The 21,143-nt window shown below is 39.5% G+C and overlaps 1 protein-coding gene and 1 long non-coding RNA gene across 2 annotated transcripts in view; one reads left to right on the forward strand and one right to left on the reverse strand.

Moving 5' to 3' along the window:
* Positions 1–4,330: 4,330 nt before the first annotated feature.
* The window catches only part of KCNK9 (potassium two pore domain channel subfamily K member 9), a 78,822-nt gene continuing 62,009 nt past the window's right edge, over positions 4,331–21,143 (reverse strand). Inside the window, exon 2 of the mRNA XM_090138034.1 lies at positions 4,331–6,026. Within this exon, the coding sequence (XP_089994160.1) occupies positions 5,185–6,026 (842 nt within the window). The 3' untranslated portion in view covers positions 4,331–5,184. The remainder of the gene's footprint in view (positions 6,027–21,143) is intronic.
* On the forward strand, positions 13,138–19,559 carry LOC149918737 (uncharacterized). The gene is made up of 3 exons (XR_016465357.1): positions 13,138–13,193; positions 18,048–18,306; positions 19,112–19,559. It is a non-coding gene; the product is annotated as an uncharacterized LOC149918737 (long non-coding RNA).

Consider the following 21,143-nt stretch of genomic DNA (forward strand, 5'->3'; position numbering starts at 1 on the left):
TCTGATTCTACCCAGATCAAAGCATAACAGTCTTCAGAATCACCTCACTGGTGTTTCTGATTGGAAACTACCCCTCCTCTTGAGAACACTGTCTTTCTTTTCATGGTGAAAGGTTTTTTTGCCACATAGATGTTATCTATATCTTAAATAATTGCAAACTGCGTTTTTTGGAGAAAGCTGCCAACAGTTTTCATGGCTCTAATTCAGTCTCAGAGCTCAGATTAACTAGCGTAAGCATCCCAAAGTGCCTTCCATCTGTAATCAATTTCTCTGTGTCCAATGTCATTATTCTATTTATTCTTATTTTGGTGCATCATTATGGTGGTTAATCCTTTTCACATGGTTTGTCTTACTGAAGTTCCCAAAATAAGGTTTGATATTAAAGACAGATGACAGGCAGGCTGCTTAGAAAGACTATTTTTTTTCCAGCTCTGTGAGTATTATGCAGTTCTAGTTGTTGACAGTAGCAGTGGCACGATTCTCATTGTAATTTGTGCAGATTCCAGTCAATAACAGTGTCTTGTTGAAATATGCATTAAAAAGTCCATAACATTACTGTAATGGACACACTCCAACACATCTCTCTGGTCTCGCTTCCTCATAAAGATTTTAAATGACTGTCTTAATTGGATCCTAATATTAACAGGAATATTACATAAAGCTAAATGAGGACATAAACTTCAACTGAAAGCTACTTCCACCCAAGCCCTTGCTCTCTGGTCCACAGAGGAGCAAATCATTCTGGAACATTTCCCTTCTCCATCCCGATTACACTGGCTGCTCCTTTTTAAGCTTTCTACATTGAATGATTCCTTTTTTTTTTCCCCGAACAAAAGCTTCAAACTATCACCGAAAACAAGAAATTACCTTGCTCAAGATGAATGCACAGAAATCGAGATTATTGCTCTAGCATTTCTTCGATCGAAGCACTAGGAAACTAATGAGACAACCTATAATACAGTAGATTAATTTAGTCACTTTTTTTTTCCTTTAAGCTGATGATTCTGTTCTAATGAGCTACTACAGAGGAATCCAAAAAGAAGTCTATTGCTGAATATCACTGTACATCTTCTCCATACAGTAACAACCAAGAACCTATTCTGTATCCTTTAACTAACATCCAGACACCCCATCTTGATAAGTTCCATTACAATTATCCCTGTAAAGCATACATATATATACAAAGTTCTGGCAAAGAAGCCCTAGTTAGGTCAGTTGGGATCTTCCTTGTGTAGTGATGCAGACCAAGCAGAGTTGTGCCTCTACAGTTCTATTGTTTCCCCTTTTGTTTCCACATCACAGCATGCTCAGACAAAGCTATTTTGGTGCTGCACTGATCAAACTGATTTTTTTTTCTTTTTCCTTTGATAATAATATGAAATATGATAGGATAATAGGGTTGTTATGTAATCAAAGTTGACAGCAGGGAGCTAAATTTGTGTTGTTTTGATGAACAGCACATTAGCGTGACATAAATAGATTAATCTGATTTATTATTATTATTTCTAATGCTTAATAATAGGGGAAATGAGACTCTGGGGAATGACAGTGCATCACAAAGTGATATCAAAAGTCTGTGTGCTATGGAAACATAGGTTAGGTACTTTGGATATTAGAATGTCTTCTCATAAGACATTCTAAAGAGTGAGTAGAGAGCAAGAAAGGCTCTCCTGAAAGAAATAATAACTTAAGTGGAATAAAACCAATAGCGTATCAGAGAAAATATACTATGAAAAGCAGCACTGTGAGAAGAAAGCTGATATTCACATAGGTCAGTAAGTAGTCAGAAATGGAACAGACAAAAATCACCTTTCACTGACTGATTTTGCGCGTTCTGCTGGAAAGCTGGTATTAACCCTGACAAAAGCAACTTTTTTATAATGCTGCCTGTCCTAGCTCCAGACAGCCCAAGCCATTATTCACACATCAGTCAAGTACCACAAAAAAAAGAGAGAAGCATTTTCAGCATATTTTGCCTGGTTTACTGATGCTTCACACAAGCGTTCTTGTATCTATGGCTGCTCACAAAGAAAAGTTCTGTAGGAGTTCATGTGAATATCTGAATGCAAGGAGGCTTGCAAAGGAAATGTCCTGCCACTTCAAAATCTCATGCGCACCAGAAATATAGAATGGGCAGAATCGTGAGTTCTTCAGACAGAAAGCAGAACTGTATGAAAATAGTTTTAAATCCTAAGGAATGCAGACACTTTTCCCAAATGCTCTCCCACAAACTCACTGTCTGAAAAGTATGGCTATGGATATGGCCCCTTCCTATCAGCACACATACATTTCATCATCCACATCCATAAACTATGGCTATGCTACACAAGAGCATTTAGAAAGCCACTGTGTTTTAACACAGAGACTCTAACTGGCAGATAACCCATGACCCTCTGGATAAGTTGCTCCCCTGGTTAAACACTACCTGTACTAAAATACATCCTTCATTTAACTTCATTTATGGTTTCAGAGAGGAGAATGAGTAATAGCTCAGCTGGAATATGTAACAGCTTTGAAATTCTGGAGTTCAACACGATTTACAGCACATTTAAAATTACTTTTGTATGCAGCAGAAATAGAATTTTCTTTTTCTAAAAGGAAGAAATGAAAAGTGAAGCGATGCTTTCAAAAACGTAACTGGTTTTTGACAAAACTGTTCAAAGTTTTGGTTACAAGTCCTGTTAAAAACGTTCTTCTTCAATAGGCAGATGGCATTTCACCCTCCTGAAATCTGTAACATCCCAAAGATTTCCTGCTTTTCCCAAGTGTCATGTATACATCAGCACTTCCACATGATGTGGACGTGTACATACTCTTTCTTATCTCCTTAGCAGGAAAAGAAACCTACAATTATTTGCAGTTCTGGGATACTGTCAGCAAATCTATGAAAGAGAATTTGACAGCACTGTGAACCCTATGGGCCACTCTTCAGAAACTAGCTTCTAGGTGGTTTTCACTGGAGTGCTTTAATACATCCTGAAGCTGCTTTTCTAGGTACTCTTGCTTCAACACTTTTGCCCTCAGCATTTGCCTCAGGACATGGTGCAAGCAGCACATCATTAATGCACCCAGCATGCTCTCCTACTACACTGACAAAAGTAATTCCCATATGCTAGGCTAGAAAAGTCCATTCTCATCCATCCTCATTACATTATTATCATCCTCGTTATTTTTTCACTAATCTTAATGGAGATTTTCATGCCACAGCATTTTAAAATCCCAAAGGAAGTTACATGTTGAACTTATAGGTACGGATCCTTGCTTTTCATTTACTTGTTGAAACACAAATATCAAAATTAGGAGAACACAAACGTGTTTGATATTGTTAATAACTTAAAGTCAAGGAGAACAGAGAAAGAAGGGCATATATATATCCTTATATTCCTTTTAATGCTCTTCATAGATGCCCTTTTGAAAGGATATCAATGTCCATTAGCACACAGAGCTCAGAACTGGGTTTTTTGTGAAAACATACTATCTACCAAAAAAAAAAAAAGAAAAAATTAAAATATAGAGGATTATTGCTTTTACACTGAAAGCACAAAATAGTAGAATCAGCAGGAGGTGCATAGTGCCAAAAAAAGATGTGCTTTGTATGACAAATTAACACAGAAGGCGATTTAAAAGATAGGATTAAATCAAAGACAATGTTGCAGGTTTATAAAATTCCCAGTCCTACCCCCGTGAAATCAGAGATAAATCTCCCAAAGCAGTAAATCTTATGTAATCACTGCAAATTCCTATTGTCTTAAAAGGGAGCTGGATTAGGCCTCTAATTTGGTTTTGTAAAGTCTGTTTGGTCCAGATGAGTAACCAAGCAATGGACGATCTCCAAGGAACAACTCTATCACATGGTCTCAACATTGCCTACTACAGCTTGCCAATGCAATCACTCCCAGTGTTAACCTCTAAACACTGGAGTAAAGCTGATTTTGCCCATGAGTGCTAAATGCATTTTGCCTTTCCACATAGCAAAGAAGCAACATCACGTCTAATCTCACAAGTTCCCAGTGAGCCAAACACAAGATACTGTCCCTTGAATTCTTCCTGAGACCAACAAAGGCTTTCCATTATTTACAAATCAAAAGCATTTAGAGACAATCATCTTTATTTTTATTTAAAACAAGGAATGCTCTGTCACTATTATATAAGAAAAAATATACATCCACCTATTTATACCCATCCTAATCCAAGCATTCCAAAAAATAGAATTCCTATTCATGCAGGTAATTGCTGCACAATAAAATAATAATAATAAAATAAAAATAATATTATTAATAATAATTTTTATAAATAAAATAAAAACAACAAAACACACTCCTTAGTTCCAACAGTTCTTCCAATTTACCTTAAATAATTCCATCTGCAGATTGTTGGAACAGTTTCAAATGATGAAAGTAAATATAGTTAAATCAATAGGATTACTTGCTTTTGATTATTAATTCCATTGCTAGTTTTTCTTGTGTTTTTATTATGCATACCAGTTTTACAAAGTGCATGCTTTATTTTACTTTTTAAATTTTGAACTGGCAAGTTAAAATGATCCATCATTTCCTGCCTTTTTGTAATGATAATACAATCTAAAATCTAGCATTAAAAAATTTATCATGATACACCTGGTATATTGACTGCTTATGGCGCATGCTTGTCTTGGCAAATAAAAAAAAACAAATTGGCTCCCCTCCCCACCTCCCCATTCTGTTTGGAAGCAATCAAAAAGATAAAAGCAGGCTGGAACACAATTGCCTCAAGGGAAAAAAATAATACCTGATGCTTTAATTTTTGTCGCATGGCACTAGTTGTGGACTTGCACGCGCACGCACCCACACACACCCAACACACACACAAGCACGCACGCACACTGCAACCTGCCCATGAGGAAAATAGTTTATTAGGTCAGGAGTGCCAGTGGCACATGAAGGCTCCCAGCTGTGTGTGCAACTTTGGATTTGGTACCCACTTCACGTCACCTTGAATCCTCTGACATCCACCGAGGGGGTAATGTAAGGCATACTTTGCTGGAACAGTAATAATCCATGCTTCATGCTCAAGAGCTGAGTCTCAGAGGAGGACTGGCTTTCTCTACTCCCTTTGGCCTCACTCCGTCTCACTCAAGGAACAAAAAAACCAAAACAACAGAGAAGGACTGGAGAAAACAAGGAAAGCAAAAGAAGACAAATCACTTTAAATGGACTTTCGCCTTCTCATCAGCCTGTGGTTATCTGTAAAGCTGTGCAACCCAGGTGAGATGGAGCTGACAGGAGATGGGAAAAGGCTGTTTTTTAATGTGCTTGGCGAGATCTCCTCTATCTTGTAAGAGATGGAGTGAAAGTACTGGGGGTTCAGCTTCGAGCTGAACGAATTTTGGTGGGACACCACCCGGCTGGTGTACTCATGGGACCTGTAACACATGCAGGAACAAACTGACTGAAGGTCTGTTACTTCGGCCTTGTACCGTGGCCGACCATGCTGGGAGTCCTCTTGGATGTGGATAATCATGCTGTTGCGGTTCCCTGCCAGGGACGCCCGTTCCTCAGCATCCCGCCTCTCGTCCTCACTGTTCATGGTTAAGAACCTGAGAACAACCAGATTTAGAAATGCCCCAATGACTGTCAACCCCACTAGAATGTACATAAAGCTAAAAGCCACGTAGAGAGGCTTCTTTTGAAGGGCCCCTTTGGTCTGCAGGGCCACATAGTCTCCAAAACCTATCGTAGTCAATGTTATAAAGCAGTAATAGTAAGCATGGAAAAAGCTCCATTCCTCGTACTGGGAAAAGGCTGCTGCTCCAATGCAGAGTGTTCCCATGCAGGAGAAGAAACCCACAGTGACCATGTTTTCCATGGAGACCTCGGTGCTCCTCATCCCACAGCACTTTTTGATGCGTTTCAAGAGGTACTTGACGAAGGTGTTCATACGCTCGCCCAAGCTCTGGAACATGACGAGTGTCAGTGGGATCCCCAGGACCGCATAGAACATGCAAAAGGCCTTTCCCGCGTCTGTTCCTGGGGCAGCATGTCCGTAACCTGGGAGGGACAATGAAAACACAGGACAGTCAGCAATTAGTGGATTACCACAGCTCCCTTTTCAGACAGGCTGCACGAATCACAGTGACTCCAATGCTGCAGGCAGGTCCAAAGCAACAGCAGCTATGAGGGCATCACAGTCACAGGATTTTCACATTTTCTTCACACATATCCCGTAGCCAAAGCAAACATTACACATTAAAATAGGATTGTACACACGGGACTGGGAAAGATGAAAGAATCAGCAATCCGCCTTACTTCTGCAGTCTTCTAAATACTGCATTTATTTGCTAAAGAAATTTCATGTTCATCCTGCATCACACGCAATACTGTAAATATTGAAAATAGGTGACCTCGACAATATTTGTGAAAGGAGTTGGTGTTGCCCTGCCCCAAAACCAGAATATACCAATAGCATCTGAATTTTGTGTCTGCTGGCAATGGCGAGTCAACAATATTGTTGCCAGCAGACACAGAACAAAGGAAGTCTTTTTAAAACTGTCTTCTATACAGAACAAACCTTTCTCGCAGGCACCATTCTGAAAGCCACTCATTTCTGAAAACTGGAAAGTCACAGGATTTTAATATCTTCTCTACCTTCAGTTACTGAAGAATAAAGAACTTACCAGCATCTCTTAAGAGTTTTACAACTTCTTCAAACAATCTGGGAAATGTTATTTTGCCACAATGCTAAACTAATCCAGGACAGAGAATGTGTCATGTTTCATAGCATACTTTCCAGAAAGTAAAATCACAGCTAGACCCTCATTCTAAATCCAACAAGCATAGGGGTTTCTGTTTCAAAATGATGTCAATTTTTTCACATCACACTGCTTTACATTTCTTAAGATGGCAAGTGATAGTACCAGAGCTTCCAAAATAGGATGGCTGGGAGTCATGCAGGCATGTTATGCAATGACCATGTGGGTACTACTATATAGATTTCCCTTAAAGACAATGAACAGAAATCCTTACTTCTCAAGTGCAGTATTTCTCATCTACATCTAGATGCCTAAAACAAGTCACTAACTTATTCTCAGGATACACCTATTTCACTACAGTGATTATAACTGAAATCACTACAGACTTCAGCTGAAGATTAAAATACATAAGTCTAGGGATCTACATGTGTAGTCCAGGCTACTTTTATAGTCAACAAAGATTTAATGAAAATAGGCAGTGATGAGTTACTTAACTGCCATTCCAACACCTGTCTACTGTACATTATGCTGTAGAGACACTGCTGACTGTTCCACTGACTGTATTCTCTAGGTCCCCATCAGACTGACTAGATACCTAATGACTTCAGAACATTCTGGGTATCTACTGCGTAAGTTCACAACCACATGGAAACACGCAAACATCCGCATTTTCATTAAAAGCAGAACTCCACCTTCAGTGGCTACCACCAACGTAGGTGCCTGCACTGTAGATACTGAAGATTAAAATCCATACAGAGGCATCTAGCATAATTTGAAACCCCTTAGTTACCATGATATCCATACAAGGATGGTTAAGGAAACACTTGGTATACAGCCGACAATCTTCAAATTGAAAAGCAACAACAGAACAAAGAAAATAAAATGAAAGAAAAAAAACAAAGAAAATAAAATAAACTGGGCTAAGGAAGTAAGCATAACTTTTTGGAGGATGCAAGAACGTCCTCCAAAAAGTTATGCTTACTTCCTTAGCTCAGTTGCTAGTTACTGGAACATGCATGGGAGGTAAGAAATTATTTGCAAACGAAATATATAAATTAAAAACAGGAAGCTCTTTTCAGGTGACAAAACAAATTGTTTCATCAGTTATAATGGGATAGGTAGCCTGTTCTTTGTAAAAAGCAGTTTCCAAATTACCTGCAAGTGGAAGTGTCTTCAATAGATGGATGCTGAATTTGTTCCACCTGACTGTCCCTCAATAAAGGCTATAATTGCCTCTCATTACTAAGCTTTTGAACTACAGGGGTGTTAATTAAAGCAGGGACATCTTCTCATTTTATAGTTTTAGTTACAGCTGATAAAGAGAAGGAAAGCTTCAGAAAATGTTATTTTCCAGATGGTTACAGAGATGGCAGTTGGTGGAAACAGCTTTCACTTTGGGTTCTAAAGAAAAGGGTTGGGGTGAAAAAAGACTTCTTTTGATATCACTATATTCCTCTCACTAAAGATATCCACAGAGACAGTTTAGAGATATAATATTATAAAACATTAATATTATATACTTACACACTATGTTATTGTTGAACTTCTAACATTTATCACAGACTTTGTAATTAACTCAAATTTAGTACTCTTAAGAAAGGAATATACTATATCCTTGTTCTACAGATAGCAAAGCACAGACAAAGGCAGGCTGTAATTTCTGTCCAATTCACATAAGTAGACAAAAATCCAGAAATTTGTATTTCTATTTTGTCCCATTTCATACTCAATACTACAATATCAGATACATGCCTTTTCCCATATTTTGACTACGACATTGGAGAAACGGAAGGACTTTAGTCATGAAGCTGAAATTAGATTTTGCAATGTTGCAAATAGTTTCATATATAGGGGATCAGAGAAAAATGCATTTCTCTAGTGCAATGCTGCTTTATGGAATAGTCACCTTAGTCATTGCTTTCAGCAATCTAGAAAGATAGAAATCCAAACACACGAAAGAAAGACTAAACTCTCTATTTAAGAATCAGTCCAATACACACAATAATATTTGAAAAGCAAGTTCCATCAGTACATGATCTCTGAAATTCAGTAGATCTCAAATCTAAAACAAAACACCATTGTCTTAACATCAGAGAATGCCCCTAGGAAAATTGAGAAGGTTGGTAATTGCAAGAGCAAGAGGGGCACAGAAAATCATCAAATATCCCCTCCTCAGTGCATTGGAGCTTACTTGTGTCAAGGAAAGACATAAGCAGAAGAAACTGCTTTGGTAGCAGATCTCAGCCTTTAAGTCCAGTGTAAATTCCTCCTCAAAAATGCTACTGCCCTTTGCCAGAGTGTAAAGAGATGGCTTCACATGAACTGCAACGAATGCAAGAATGCAAGGCTTCAAGAGAAATATAACATTGGTATTTCTTACTCTTCTGTGACTAAGGAGGAAGACCAAACAGAAGTCCTTGAATAAAAGAGATAGCAAATGCATCACATAACAAGCCAAGAAACTGGGATAGCAGTGAAAAATATATAGAGAGAACGTCATATTGGGTCACTGCTAGGTTAATACTAGCTATACTCCTCTAGTACACTATCAAGTTTGCTGAGGTCCCACAATACAGCAATATGACCTCAGCAGGCAGATTTGTCTACTATTCAATGAGATATCATTTGAATGATCAACAACAGCCATTAGTAGTCTCTCTTTTATAATCCCTCTCAGATGGTTTGGCTATCAAGACAGAACTCATTTGGTTTGGCATGAAGAACAGTTAAGCATGAAGAAATATAGTGTCTCAGAGTGTCATTCCAGTTCCAGAGGATGGAGCACCAATCCATCACAAAAACGATCTTCTCCCAATTATGGAAGAGCTGTGCTACAAGCATCAAGCAAAACTGCAGGAAGGTGTTGGCAGGACAGACAAAGAGTCAGAGCACGGAGGCTGACATCAGATTAGTACTCTTGATGGCTTTTTTGCCATTAATTTTTTTCCAGCCCTTCTCTATTCTTTGACCATACCTCTTAATGACCAAGTGCACCAATATTTAATTATATAAATACAGTTTTCTGGCTTTCAAGAGCATAGCTATGAAAGCCAGTGGAAAATCCACCCAGCCACCTTCAACTATGTTTTCCATGGTAGCTTTCAAATGAGACACAGAATGAAATACTTCATTACAATTCATGTGTGAGGTGGACAACCCCAATTGCTTCCTTTCACTTCCTAAGGGACACGGTGCAGTATAGTGTGCAGAAGAATTCAGTGCTGATTCAGCCACTCTGAATCCAAGTGACCAAAAGAAGATGGATAGGGAAGAGTATAAGAACAGAGTGCAACGTTATGCCTCCGAGTATTCAAGCGCTCAGCTTTATCTTCAGGTGCTCATGGACTTCCAAAGCCAGACATGGTTTCATTGATTTTAGTAATGAATAATGAATTTCTTACCCATGGGTTTGGGCATTCCTCCTTGAACCTGTATGAACTTTCAGCACCTGCAACATCCTGCAGCAAGAAGGCCCGTACATCAACAAAAAAATTACCATCACTTCTTTATTCTAAAATTCTCTCCCACTGTTTCTTGAATCCCCACTACCACTATGGAAGAGACCAGTGACAGTCATTCTTAACCTTTTTTGTGCCACTCATGAATTTATTTACATTCTCAAGACAAATGTCATGCCTTGGTATCTTGCACTTGGGCCCTGAGCAAATATCTCTGGCACTGACAGACTCACGTGGATAGAGCAGCTTGCTTAGATCTACATCAGTGATCTTTGCACCATGCTCAGCTGCAGGGTACAGACAGGCCCAGAAAATCTGTCATGTCTTCCAACATAACTTCTCCTGAATAATACTTTACTTCTAGAGCAAACATTGTCTGAATAAACAATGCTTTTACAGTGATGCAGACTACAAAGAACAAATGAATACATAACAAAAATAAAGAATTATTGGGAAAAATCCTGAATACTTCTAGTATGTTGTAACTACCTCTAAGACTGCATGGTGATTCCAGTGCTAGCAAGCTAAACTGGGGCAATGGATGGATTCCAGTACCAATCTGTGGCTATCCTCACTGTTAAATCAGCATAGATCCCACCATTCCACCACGTTTTTAACTTGGGCCAATCAGAATTGTCCAGATGTGTCTCTAGATGAGCACTGGTACCAGACCAAAATCTTGGTCACTGTCAAAGAATAAAAATAAAATGTGGCAGTGATAAACTACTTATAGTTTATGTTCAGGAGTGTGTGTAGCTGCAGTACGGCTAAATCTCAACTTCACATTTAGTGTACAACAGGTTTTAGATGTAATGAATCTTGAAGCAACACTGTGTTATTCATGAGGGATGTTTTTTTCTCTCAGGAGTAGGTTTCTCCATTCATTTATCTACACATCATTCACCCCCGTGACAGACATTTGGGCATGGTCGCCTTTGACAACAGCCTCCAGAAAGAAATGAACTACTCCATCCCCATGAGTCAAACCTTTCTTACTCATGCTGGCAGCAACTCTGGACATGAGATAACAAAAAGAAGATAACAGCAACGTTGCTCCAATGGGCAAGCATAATTCAGATTAAAACAACTTCCTGATGTCATACATTCACTTTGGAGGTTCAGCTGTGCCAGGGAAACTGCCACAGAAAACAGTCTGGCTCTTGCTGGATTTGCTGCTTATGCTTTCAATGTGGAAAAGAAACACTGTCTCCACAGTACAGGATGGACTGGGGAGATGAATCATCTGGGTAACTGGTACTCACCAGTAACTCATTTATTAGGACATAAGCATTCTCTTGCAAGTAAATCAAGAACAAATCACTGGTTCTGCTGTAAGTGGATAAAAGTTGCTGTGTTAAAAATGCCAACTTCCTAGCACGTAAGCAACTGCTCCCTTTTCTTTCTACCCATGTCTGGGCTATCTCTAATCCTGCCACATTTCCTCTTAAGCATCTCCAGGATCCCCTTTCTCTTTCATTCCCTTTTCAATCAATATCACTGCAGAATATCACCTTCATAATCTCTCCTAGTTTTGTTGGGGTTTCCCCTTCCATCCTGCCCAAAAGACAGTTGTGATAGGTCAAAGCATTGTACACAGCTCTCTACAGGGAGAACTCTGGGAGGATATCATTGTGTGCTGAAAAGAAATACATTATGTAGGAGGAGACAGGATGTGCTCACCTAACGTGCAACATAAGATCTGAAATCCCTTTCACCTCTCTTCTATTATGACTGCTACCACATCCTAACTGTACAGGTAAGGCCATGCCATGCTGGAAATTACATGCACTGCTTTACATTGCATCAAGCCCTACAGAAGATCTATTCCAGATGCCCGAGGACACAGTTGGCTTCTCTTGTTTTCTTCTCCCCATGAGCACTGAAGTCTTTTCTTTTTGATGTTGGAATCAAACAATCAGAGCATTCATAAAAAACAGATTCCAAGGCAGCTTTTAATAAATAAGCATGGACAGTGCCCAGCAAGGAAATGAGAAGAAATAGTTTTGCTGTGTGATCATATGACTGGCACGTCAGGGGAAAGCTGAAGCCATTCTTATAATGGGTGAGCGGCCAGCCCTGACCCATGTTCTGACCCATCAGTCAGGACAGATAGAGGACTCAGCCTCAAAAATTGCCCCAGAGCAGTAACTTCTGCTGGTCAGCAAGCTCAGCAAATGACAGCCCATCAGGAGAGCTGAAGGGCTATAGAAAAAGACTGATAAGACCAATAATTACCAAGTCATCCAATGGCAGCTTCCATGCCACCCATCCTCACTGCCTCCATTTGTCTGGTCTGCAGTCACCACACACCACCTCCTGCCTTGCAGAACTTGAGCCTCCTGCCCTGAATCATTACTGATAGCAATTGTTTTCCACAATTTTTCTTCCACACTTACGTGCAGTAAAAATCAGCATGGTAAATATTTTTCATTGCCCAAATTGCTGGTATAACTTACAGGTACTAACTGACTATATACTATTAGAAGTCACAATCATAGGAAAACTAATATGTAAACCATCCATGGGAAACTGCCTAAGAACACAATCCTGAACTCTTGTAGCCATGATGAAGCAAGAACCAAAACCATGAAATGGCCAAACTTCTGGGTAATGCTTCTGTGGCACAGCTTGAAAGACAATATATTTCTCAAACTACTTTAAATTATAGTGGTTCAAAGGGAGCAATTTATTTTAGTGAAACACAGTCATGTACTGTTACACTCATTTTGGATGCAGAGTAGGGCTTAGAACTTTGTTACAGGCATTACCTATAAGAAGGTGCCTGTATGGGAACTACTGAGTCACGGCCTGAACCTCTGATTGATCACCTGAGGCAAGCAATGATTCAAACAGGGGAGCACAGGTGAAGGCAATTCACCTGTGCTGCCTGAAGGGGTGGAGCCTGGCTCCATCTCTCCTAGACCCATTTAAGAGCTGACTACCAGGAGGGAAGGATCTTTTCTGGAGATCCTCTCTGCTGGAGTTTTGTAAGTGAGCCCAGGATATGGGTAAGCATCCTATCCTCTTTTTGTTTTTATAACCTGCTTTGTCTAACTCTCTTGTTTATTTCATAATTATAACATCTTAATATTAATTGATTGTACAATTGATTATACAGTACCCTGCTGATTCCTCTTGGATTTTTAGAGGACCAAGGCAAATAATGCATCCCAATAAGGCTCTCAATAAGGTTACTTCCATAGGACATGTTGGAGAACAGTGTTTCTGAAGTCCTCAGACTGCTTACACTAGATTTTCCTCATCCTTCCCTGCCTGGAGTCTATCAATTTGTACACAGGATGGTCTCTCCTTTGTCCTGCTGTATGACTACCTGGGACAGTGGGGATAAAAATCTGTTCAATTCATTGGGGTAGAGTAGTTGGAAGTGCTGATCATTCACTTGTGTGCCTATCAGAGCTGTGTGACCCAGCCTTGCCACCGTCTCCACAGCTGAGGGTCCTTCTTTGTTGACTCTAGGAAAGATATTCTTCCTTAACCTCAAACCACAACACAGCTCCACCCTTTTCAAAGCTCCTTCATAATAGGAAGCACAGATTTAGCTACTTTTGCCCCCTCTCAGGCTTCCAGAATGAACCGTCTCTCAAGTTTAAAATGAGACACAAGGAACTTTTATTTCTCTAAATCATTCTGGTTTTATTCTCTTTTTTTTTTTTTTCTATTCTTCCCAATAGTTTTGAAGCTACTTATCCATTTCCATCACTTAAAAGAAACTGTAATGTGAACTTGATAGTAATCTGTTCTGTTGGGCATGCAATCTGGCCGATCTGTGAATACACTGTGAAAATGGGCCAAAAAAACAACATACACATAGCACAGACTCAGCTGCAATGTGATAAACTCCTTTTCTGTTCATACACATGAAAAAATCAAGAGCTGGAGGTCCTACGTGAGAAGTAGGGGCATGGGAGAAAACTGGAGGAAGAGAATTCTCCACCATCGTATAAGATACCATGTGATGCCTCTAAAGATGAGGATGTAGATAAGAGTTCAAGAAAACTGGAGAATTATAGTAGAGTTCACAAGAAACCAGGCTTTGCTAGTGCTCAGGAAAAGCTAAAACTTGAAAAATGTTGCTTAAAAAAATAGAGTTCAGTGTTTGTTTGGTCTTTGTGCTTATTTTTCTTTTGCATGTGAAACTTTTCCTTTTTTGTGTGTGTTTAAAATTTATATTATGAATGGATTCACTAAAAAAGACCAGTAAGTGAAGGAAACTGGATATTTTCAGTCAGTCACAATCAATCTTCCTGCTTATCAATATGCTGTAGATGCAGAAAGGCTCTAAAGGCTCCTCCTGTTGAACTTGAACAGTGTCTACTTTAACTGCCTAGACAAAAAATAACTGCAATCACTGTCAATTCTTTTGGATAAGAAGAGAGCATGTAAGGTAACTGCCACCTGGTGAACCACACAGGAAATAGGGGATGCCAACACTTGCCAGTTCACTTTGTCCAGACGTGACAGCATTATCTCTACTCCACTGCAATTTCTTTTGCCTCAAAAAAGAGACTGGGAAGAGAAATGATGTTCTTCTCCAGCTCCATGAGTACATCAGCATTGATCTGGCAGTGATTTGGGCTATGTTTCTGGTATACCTTCCTCCAGCACTTTATGAAACCAACAGACATTCTGTTCTGGATTTCTGGCTGGTCAACAGTTCTTTGGACTGTGGCTGAGCCTGGCCAGTTTTCTGAAGAAATCAACAGCAGTACACAATCTGCAGTTAGACAGACCAGGAGGAGAGCAAGTGTGCATCACAGAGACCTGAAAGACAGATCAGGCAGCAAGCTGGATTCTCATGATGACAAGCCAAACAAACATCCAGTGTGCAATGACAGGATGGTTGACAGTGACTCTTCAGGTTTATGTGTCAGGAGCTTTGTGGTAAGCACCAAATGATCAGGTTCTCTGGAGCTTGCGTGTCACCAGCTGGGCATAAAACTTTTGAATCTGGACCAATGTGTTCTATATCTCTTTGGCACTGAGATACGTGAGTGCACAAAGCCCTGGAGCACTTCTGAGTCAACATTTTCCTGCTCAACTCGTGCTCTCTGTTTCTGACTGCCCCTGCATGCCTTTTCTCCACATCCTCATCTGCATTTTATTCTCTGAAACAGTCTGAGGATTGACCTGAGGCTCACATCACATATAGTCCCAAGACAAATCATGCCCAGAACAAGATCTCATTCTGAAGAGAATCGTAGCAACAACTAGGAAAAGACTTACCAGGTCATGTTATGTATTCCCAAGGGCCAGCATATGATTGTTCCCTACAATATGTTCTCCAGGGCTTTGTCCAGTTTTGTTTAAATGATTGAAATAACAGGGTTTCTGCTCTCTCCCTTAGGAAATTATTCCATCATCTAAGAAATCCAGCTATTATGATTTTTTTTATACACAGCCTGTATATTTCTACACTGTCTTTTATCACGGTGTTCTTCTATTGCCCTCTTTCCAACACACCCCATTTCTTCCCATCACTATTCACTCCTTTGTGCTTCTTGGAAACAATAACAGCTTCATCCCTTAGTCAATATTAGCTATAAACAGTTGTTTTGGTCTTGCAGTAGGGAAGAAAACAGATTAGATTCACATTTTGAATGCTGCTTTAGAAGCAACTTCTTATGCAGTCATTTTTACTCTTTAACTTTTGAGATCCTTTCTGTTCTCCACAAACTTTCAGGAGCTTTATGCTAGAGTTATGTGCAGTCCTCATACACAAATGGACAAGGTAGCATGATAATCAGTTCCCCAAATTGCTAAATACCCTCTTTGGGCTTGAAAGACTGGTCATCTTCACATCCCGAACTGCACTTTATTGCTGTAAGTATTATTTTTCCTCAGTCTCTGCTATAAATGTCTTTCTTCGGCAATTCTAACTGTTTTCCTCAGTTGTGGTTTTGGTTGCTCTCAGTTTATTGGCAATGATCTGGATCTCTCCATAAGGGGAGACAGACAAAGGACTCACCACTTGGAGGGCTGGCAAGATGATGCAACCAGCACTCCAGGGGATTAGGAAAAAATACATAAGGAAGAATCACAGAGGCTTGTGCCTTAACAAGAGACCAAAAATGACTACTTCTTCCTTTTGTTCTGATGACAGAAAATGAGATATAGGGAATTTCTGATTTCTCTTTGTTTAGAGGGTTAGTTCTTTTCAAACTAAAAGCACACCAACCCTAAGCCTTCGTGGCATTAAGCCTTTCAGACTTGTCTGACACTTCTCTCAACTTGACATTGCCAGGGCTTTGGAAGCAGGATCTCAGCATAAAACCCTGCTAAATAAATGTTACCAAAGGCCAGCACACAGCAGAGTGGCTCAAAGCATCAGGCACAAATCATTCCTGCTGTAGTAATCACCTCCCCAGTACCTGTGATGTCATTATCCATAGCAGTCCACGCAGCTCTGTTTGCAAATTAGTGATATCCATAGCTGTCAGAGCTGCTGAGAGATGCAGAGTGGCTTTCAGTGAAGCTGTTCAGCTGTGATTTCACTCAAGCAACTGCATTTTGCCTCTACGACTCCCTCTGCGCAATGAAGAGATTTAGAAGAGCACAGACAACGTGCCATGAATTTGCTTGCTTATCTGTTTTTATTCTGTGACGTGTCTATTGCAGATTGTTCCCATGCCAGAGGAAAAAACTTTACAAAAATACTAATAGGCATATGATATTTTGAGCAGTCTGTCTGCTTCTAGAGAAAGCAGGGCTTCCACCATGTAAAGGGGCAACTAAAGATTCCCACTGTACTCAGCTTTGGTCCCCACTAGATAAACATGTCAATAAATCATTTAAGAGAATTACTTTTAGTGACAGATAATATGATATGAACTTTGATCTGAACATAATTACAAAGATGCAAAAACACTGTTGTGTGTGTCCTAGCAGTTTAGCTTGGTGGAACCACCAATTCCTCCTCCTCCTTCTCTGACCCTTTGTTTGTGACCACTGTAAGGAATTAGTCAAATGGGCACAAGCTTCCCTGCTTCTAGGTCTTTGCCATTACAGATTTCATATCAGTTACAGCATTTGTTGTACCCTTCTCTGAACAAGGAGCTCTCAAACACGTATTCCGAATCTGGCTGGCTGCATTTTTGGCCAAGGCTATTTTCCCCACAGACACTCTAATTTTCTAGCAGCGTTATTAGCTGAAACTTGACTTCAGTGAACTGACAGCCAAAGCAAGTGAAGTTGATCATAAATTCCCCCATTACATCACATCACATCCAGATCGAGCAGTAATTCAATTGAATTTATAGACAGATTTCATCCAAGAGATACACGTTTGGTGTTTTTTTAATGAAAAAAAGAAAAACATTTTGTTCAAACCTTTGGATTAAGCTCACTCTTACCAACGTAAGATTTCAGATTTTTTGTTCTTATTCTCAAAGCAGACTTATATTTGGGAATACAAGTAAAAAGAGATGTCTAAATTTTCTTTCACAAATTTTAAGTGTATTCTCACAATGAGCTTTGAAAAATTGAAATAATTCAACCACAATACTTCTGTGAAAAAAGAAATTAAATTATTTTTGACAAAGCACTTTTCCATATCAGAAAAAAAAAAAAGTTTATGAAAATATATTTCCCAACTGTGCTGTCCTATTCAGTGAGCCAGTACTATCTCAGAGTTAAATTTATCTTTGCATTTTGAAGACAGAATAGCTGAGCTAAAACACGAAAGTCAAAGTTTTGCAATATTTTTGGGTTTGTCTACAAGAAAATTTTCTGGAATTACAGCAACACTGCTGCAGTTATACCTGTCTAACTCTCTAGGTTGGCACTTTCATAAGAAGTCACCTCATCACACTTTTTTTTTTTTTTTTTTTTTTTTTTACTAATAGCACCATTTGTCTCAACTAAGCCAGCACACACCAGGAGTGTACGCTGCCAATACCTTTCTGCATCAAGATGAAACCAGAGTCTTCTCCCATGGCATTTTGTCCCAGCCAGCTGAAAGTGTCTAAGAGCAGTCATGTGTACTAGAAACTGGAGACTGAGAGATAATAAATCCAGAACTTGCCTTTATATACAATGAAAACCTCCTTCCTCAACAGGTGGAGCTCCAACTCAGCAAAGATGTTTGACTCTACAAACCAAGCTGTAAGGCTGCCCCTAAATTCATTGCTGTTATAGCTAAAAATTTCTCTATTCTAAAACCAAATTTGTTTGTGAATTGTTGACATAAAAATAAAGCCCCCAGTGTGTCTTCTCTATTTCCATAGACTAATAGCAGATATACCCCAACAGCCTTTTTTTTTTCTTCTAGGATGAATATACCAGCCCCTGCTAATCTTTGCATTAGACAGTTTCATTTTCATAGTGTTTTGTGTCTTTTCAGCTTTAATAAAATTTTTTGTACATCAACAACCCAAATTTAGATACAGAAGAACAGAAATCCAATGCTCCATTTGTGCAGATTTTGAATAGTATTTCATACTATTTTAGAATAACATTTCATCCCATTTTAGACAGATCTTGGAGATAGAACTTGCATTAAATTTCAAATAAAGTGCTGAATCTTGAGCCTATCAGCCTTTGGATCTCAATACTAAAAATCCATGAGAACTTAATTTGTCTCACATTGATGAAAATTGTGTAATTTTTGGTGACCGTGAGCTCACAACTCAAATGCACACAAGATTATGGTTGAACTAAAGACAAGTGTTTGAGCTAATATGTTAGTATTAAATGGATGCTAAGAAACACTGCATTTATTGCAAGTCAATCTCCTGTGAACAACCTATGACAAGAAGGATGGTATTGAAGCTGACAGGCATGTCCCAATTAGTTATTCTAAAAGTGCTCAGTTAAACCTCTTCCACACATTTCCAGTTCCCAGGAAATTCTTTCGCTGAGACCAGTCTAAGATCTTTCACCTCCCCTTTTATTTCTTTATTGTTTACAGACATCTACCTTTCCCATGTCAGCCTCGATAAGCACACTGAGCAGCAAGATTGCAGGAGGCAGCAGACTGAGACACCATTTAATGCACCTGACTAAGCATAATCAGAGCAATCCATCACTTCAGTTTTCTACTCCCAGCCAAGAGGAACAGTCAAAATGAGTGGGAAGAAATGCGAAGCCACTTCCATGAACTTCTTCATACCCCAACCCTTCTTCACTTTTCTTTTGCTGGGTTGCAAACAGTATGTTACTGCAATATTCTAGTACCATAACTGTTTGAGTTCCTTCTTTCATTAAATCCCTGAACTCCTCCACATAATGTATCCCAATAAATTGAACTGACAAAATACTCCAAGTGATTTTTCTGAGCAGACATAACCAACATTTGAACAACTCTTATACCTGAGAACCAGAGTGGTAGTGACTATCAACAACACAGAATAACACAAGATGATACCTGACTCTTCAAAATTCTTCTTCCACATTGGGAGCAACCATCCACACTTCTCAAACGGGGATACAAGAGAGCAAGAGGTTCTGATCATGAAGAATACAGATCAAACTCTCAGTAAGGATCTGAGCACAGTTTTGTGGAAGTCAAGGTTTGTTCTCCATCTGCACATTTCCTGAAATCAATATAGATAATCAATAGCTATTCTATTTGCTTGGTTGGTTGCTGTTATATAATATTCATTTCCAGACTTGCTACCTCACTTGTTGCTGGGTCTCATTTGCTTTGCAAAACCCAAAGCAGGTTGATGAGCTGATGCCACTGAAGCTGAAGTTGTTCCTGAGTACTGAAGACCTCCTGACTTCCTGACTGTGTTGCAGAAGCAGAACTTCAAACTTAGCAATGTTTTATTTGTTCTTGTGGAGGGCCAGCTCTCAGCCTGAAAAAAACCTGTCTCTGGGGGAAGACTCCAGTAAGCATCAGCATATCTAATAGCTAACAGTTGATTCTCTTACTATGCAACTAGGTGGAAAGCGGCCTGAAGACAATTAAGCTGTCTTTATTCAAATTAAAACAGAGTCATCTATGGCTGCACAGCATCTCAGATGCTCCCATATTTGCTGCCCTTTTTCTTCCACTATTTTCCTTCTCCTGCTTCTCCATAACCTCTCCCTTCTTGTTGATGATATTCATTCCTCTTCTTCTCCTGCTCCACCTGAATCTGTCTCATGTCATTCTCTTTGCTTTTCCTCACTGGTTTTCATTTCTTTTTGCCCTCTTTTCCTGTTTCCCTCCCCTCTGTTGCCCATGTTCCTCTCTTTCATTCTCACCTTCTTTATCCTCTTTTCTTGACCACACCTGCCTCCTTAAGCAATTCACAATAGTTGAGAGAACTTCACAGCCTATAACCAATCTACACAACAATTGTTCTATGACCATAATTGCCAACTATAAACCATCGGCCTTATCTTTGCAGACAGGATTAATTCTGGCATGATGCATTATAAAATTAGCCATCCTTGGCAAAGCTTCTGGCCTTTAGTTTTCACAAGAACCCAATTAAATGCCATTTGCACAGTCAAGCTAGAGCAAAGCTAAGAGGAGACAGATATCATGAAGTTATTAGATTAGAAAGTAAAACAACCACGTCTCAGTTAGTTCAAGTGTTTGAACACATTATATAGCATTTCAGAGGTAATACAAGCAAAATGAAGCCGCTCTTAGGCATATTCCTCTTTTCTTGCCTCCCTAACAAGCTGCAGGGAAGCTCATGTAGCAATAGCAAATGAAATGCAGAGGAAAGTCACTTTCAGATCCCCGGACTCTGGGTTTGCTTAGAAGGCAACATCTACCATGCCAGCAAAAAGGTTAGCTCCATGGGGACTCTAGAGCATGCACACAGCTTGTGGTCTTTCCTAATTAAACACATACACACGCATCATAATAAGAGCCACTCTCTCACCTCAGGGCTGGACCCCCAGCTCAGATAAGTCAGCAGACTGCCCCAGAGGAGCTACTTTGATTTATGTCAGCTAAAAACCCAATTCCCAATCTTCTGTGCACACAGCAGAATGGTAGCGTA

Source organism: Phasianus colchicus, chromosome 3, assembly GCF_987193195.1.
Source record: "Phasianus colchicus chromosome 3, bPhaCol1.hap1.1, whole genome shotgun sequence".
NCBI classification, from domain to species: domain Eukaryota; kingdom Metazoa; phylum Chordata; class Aves; order Galliformes; family Phasianidae; genus Phasianus; species Phasianus colchicus.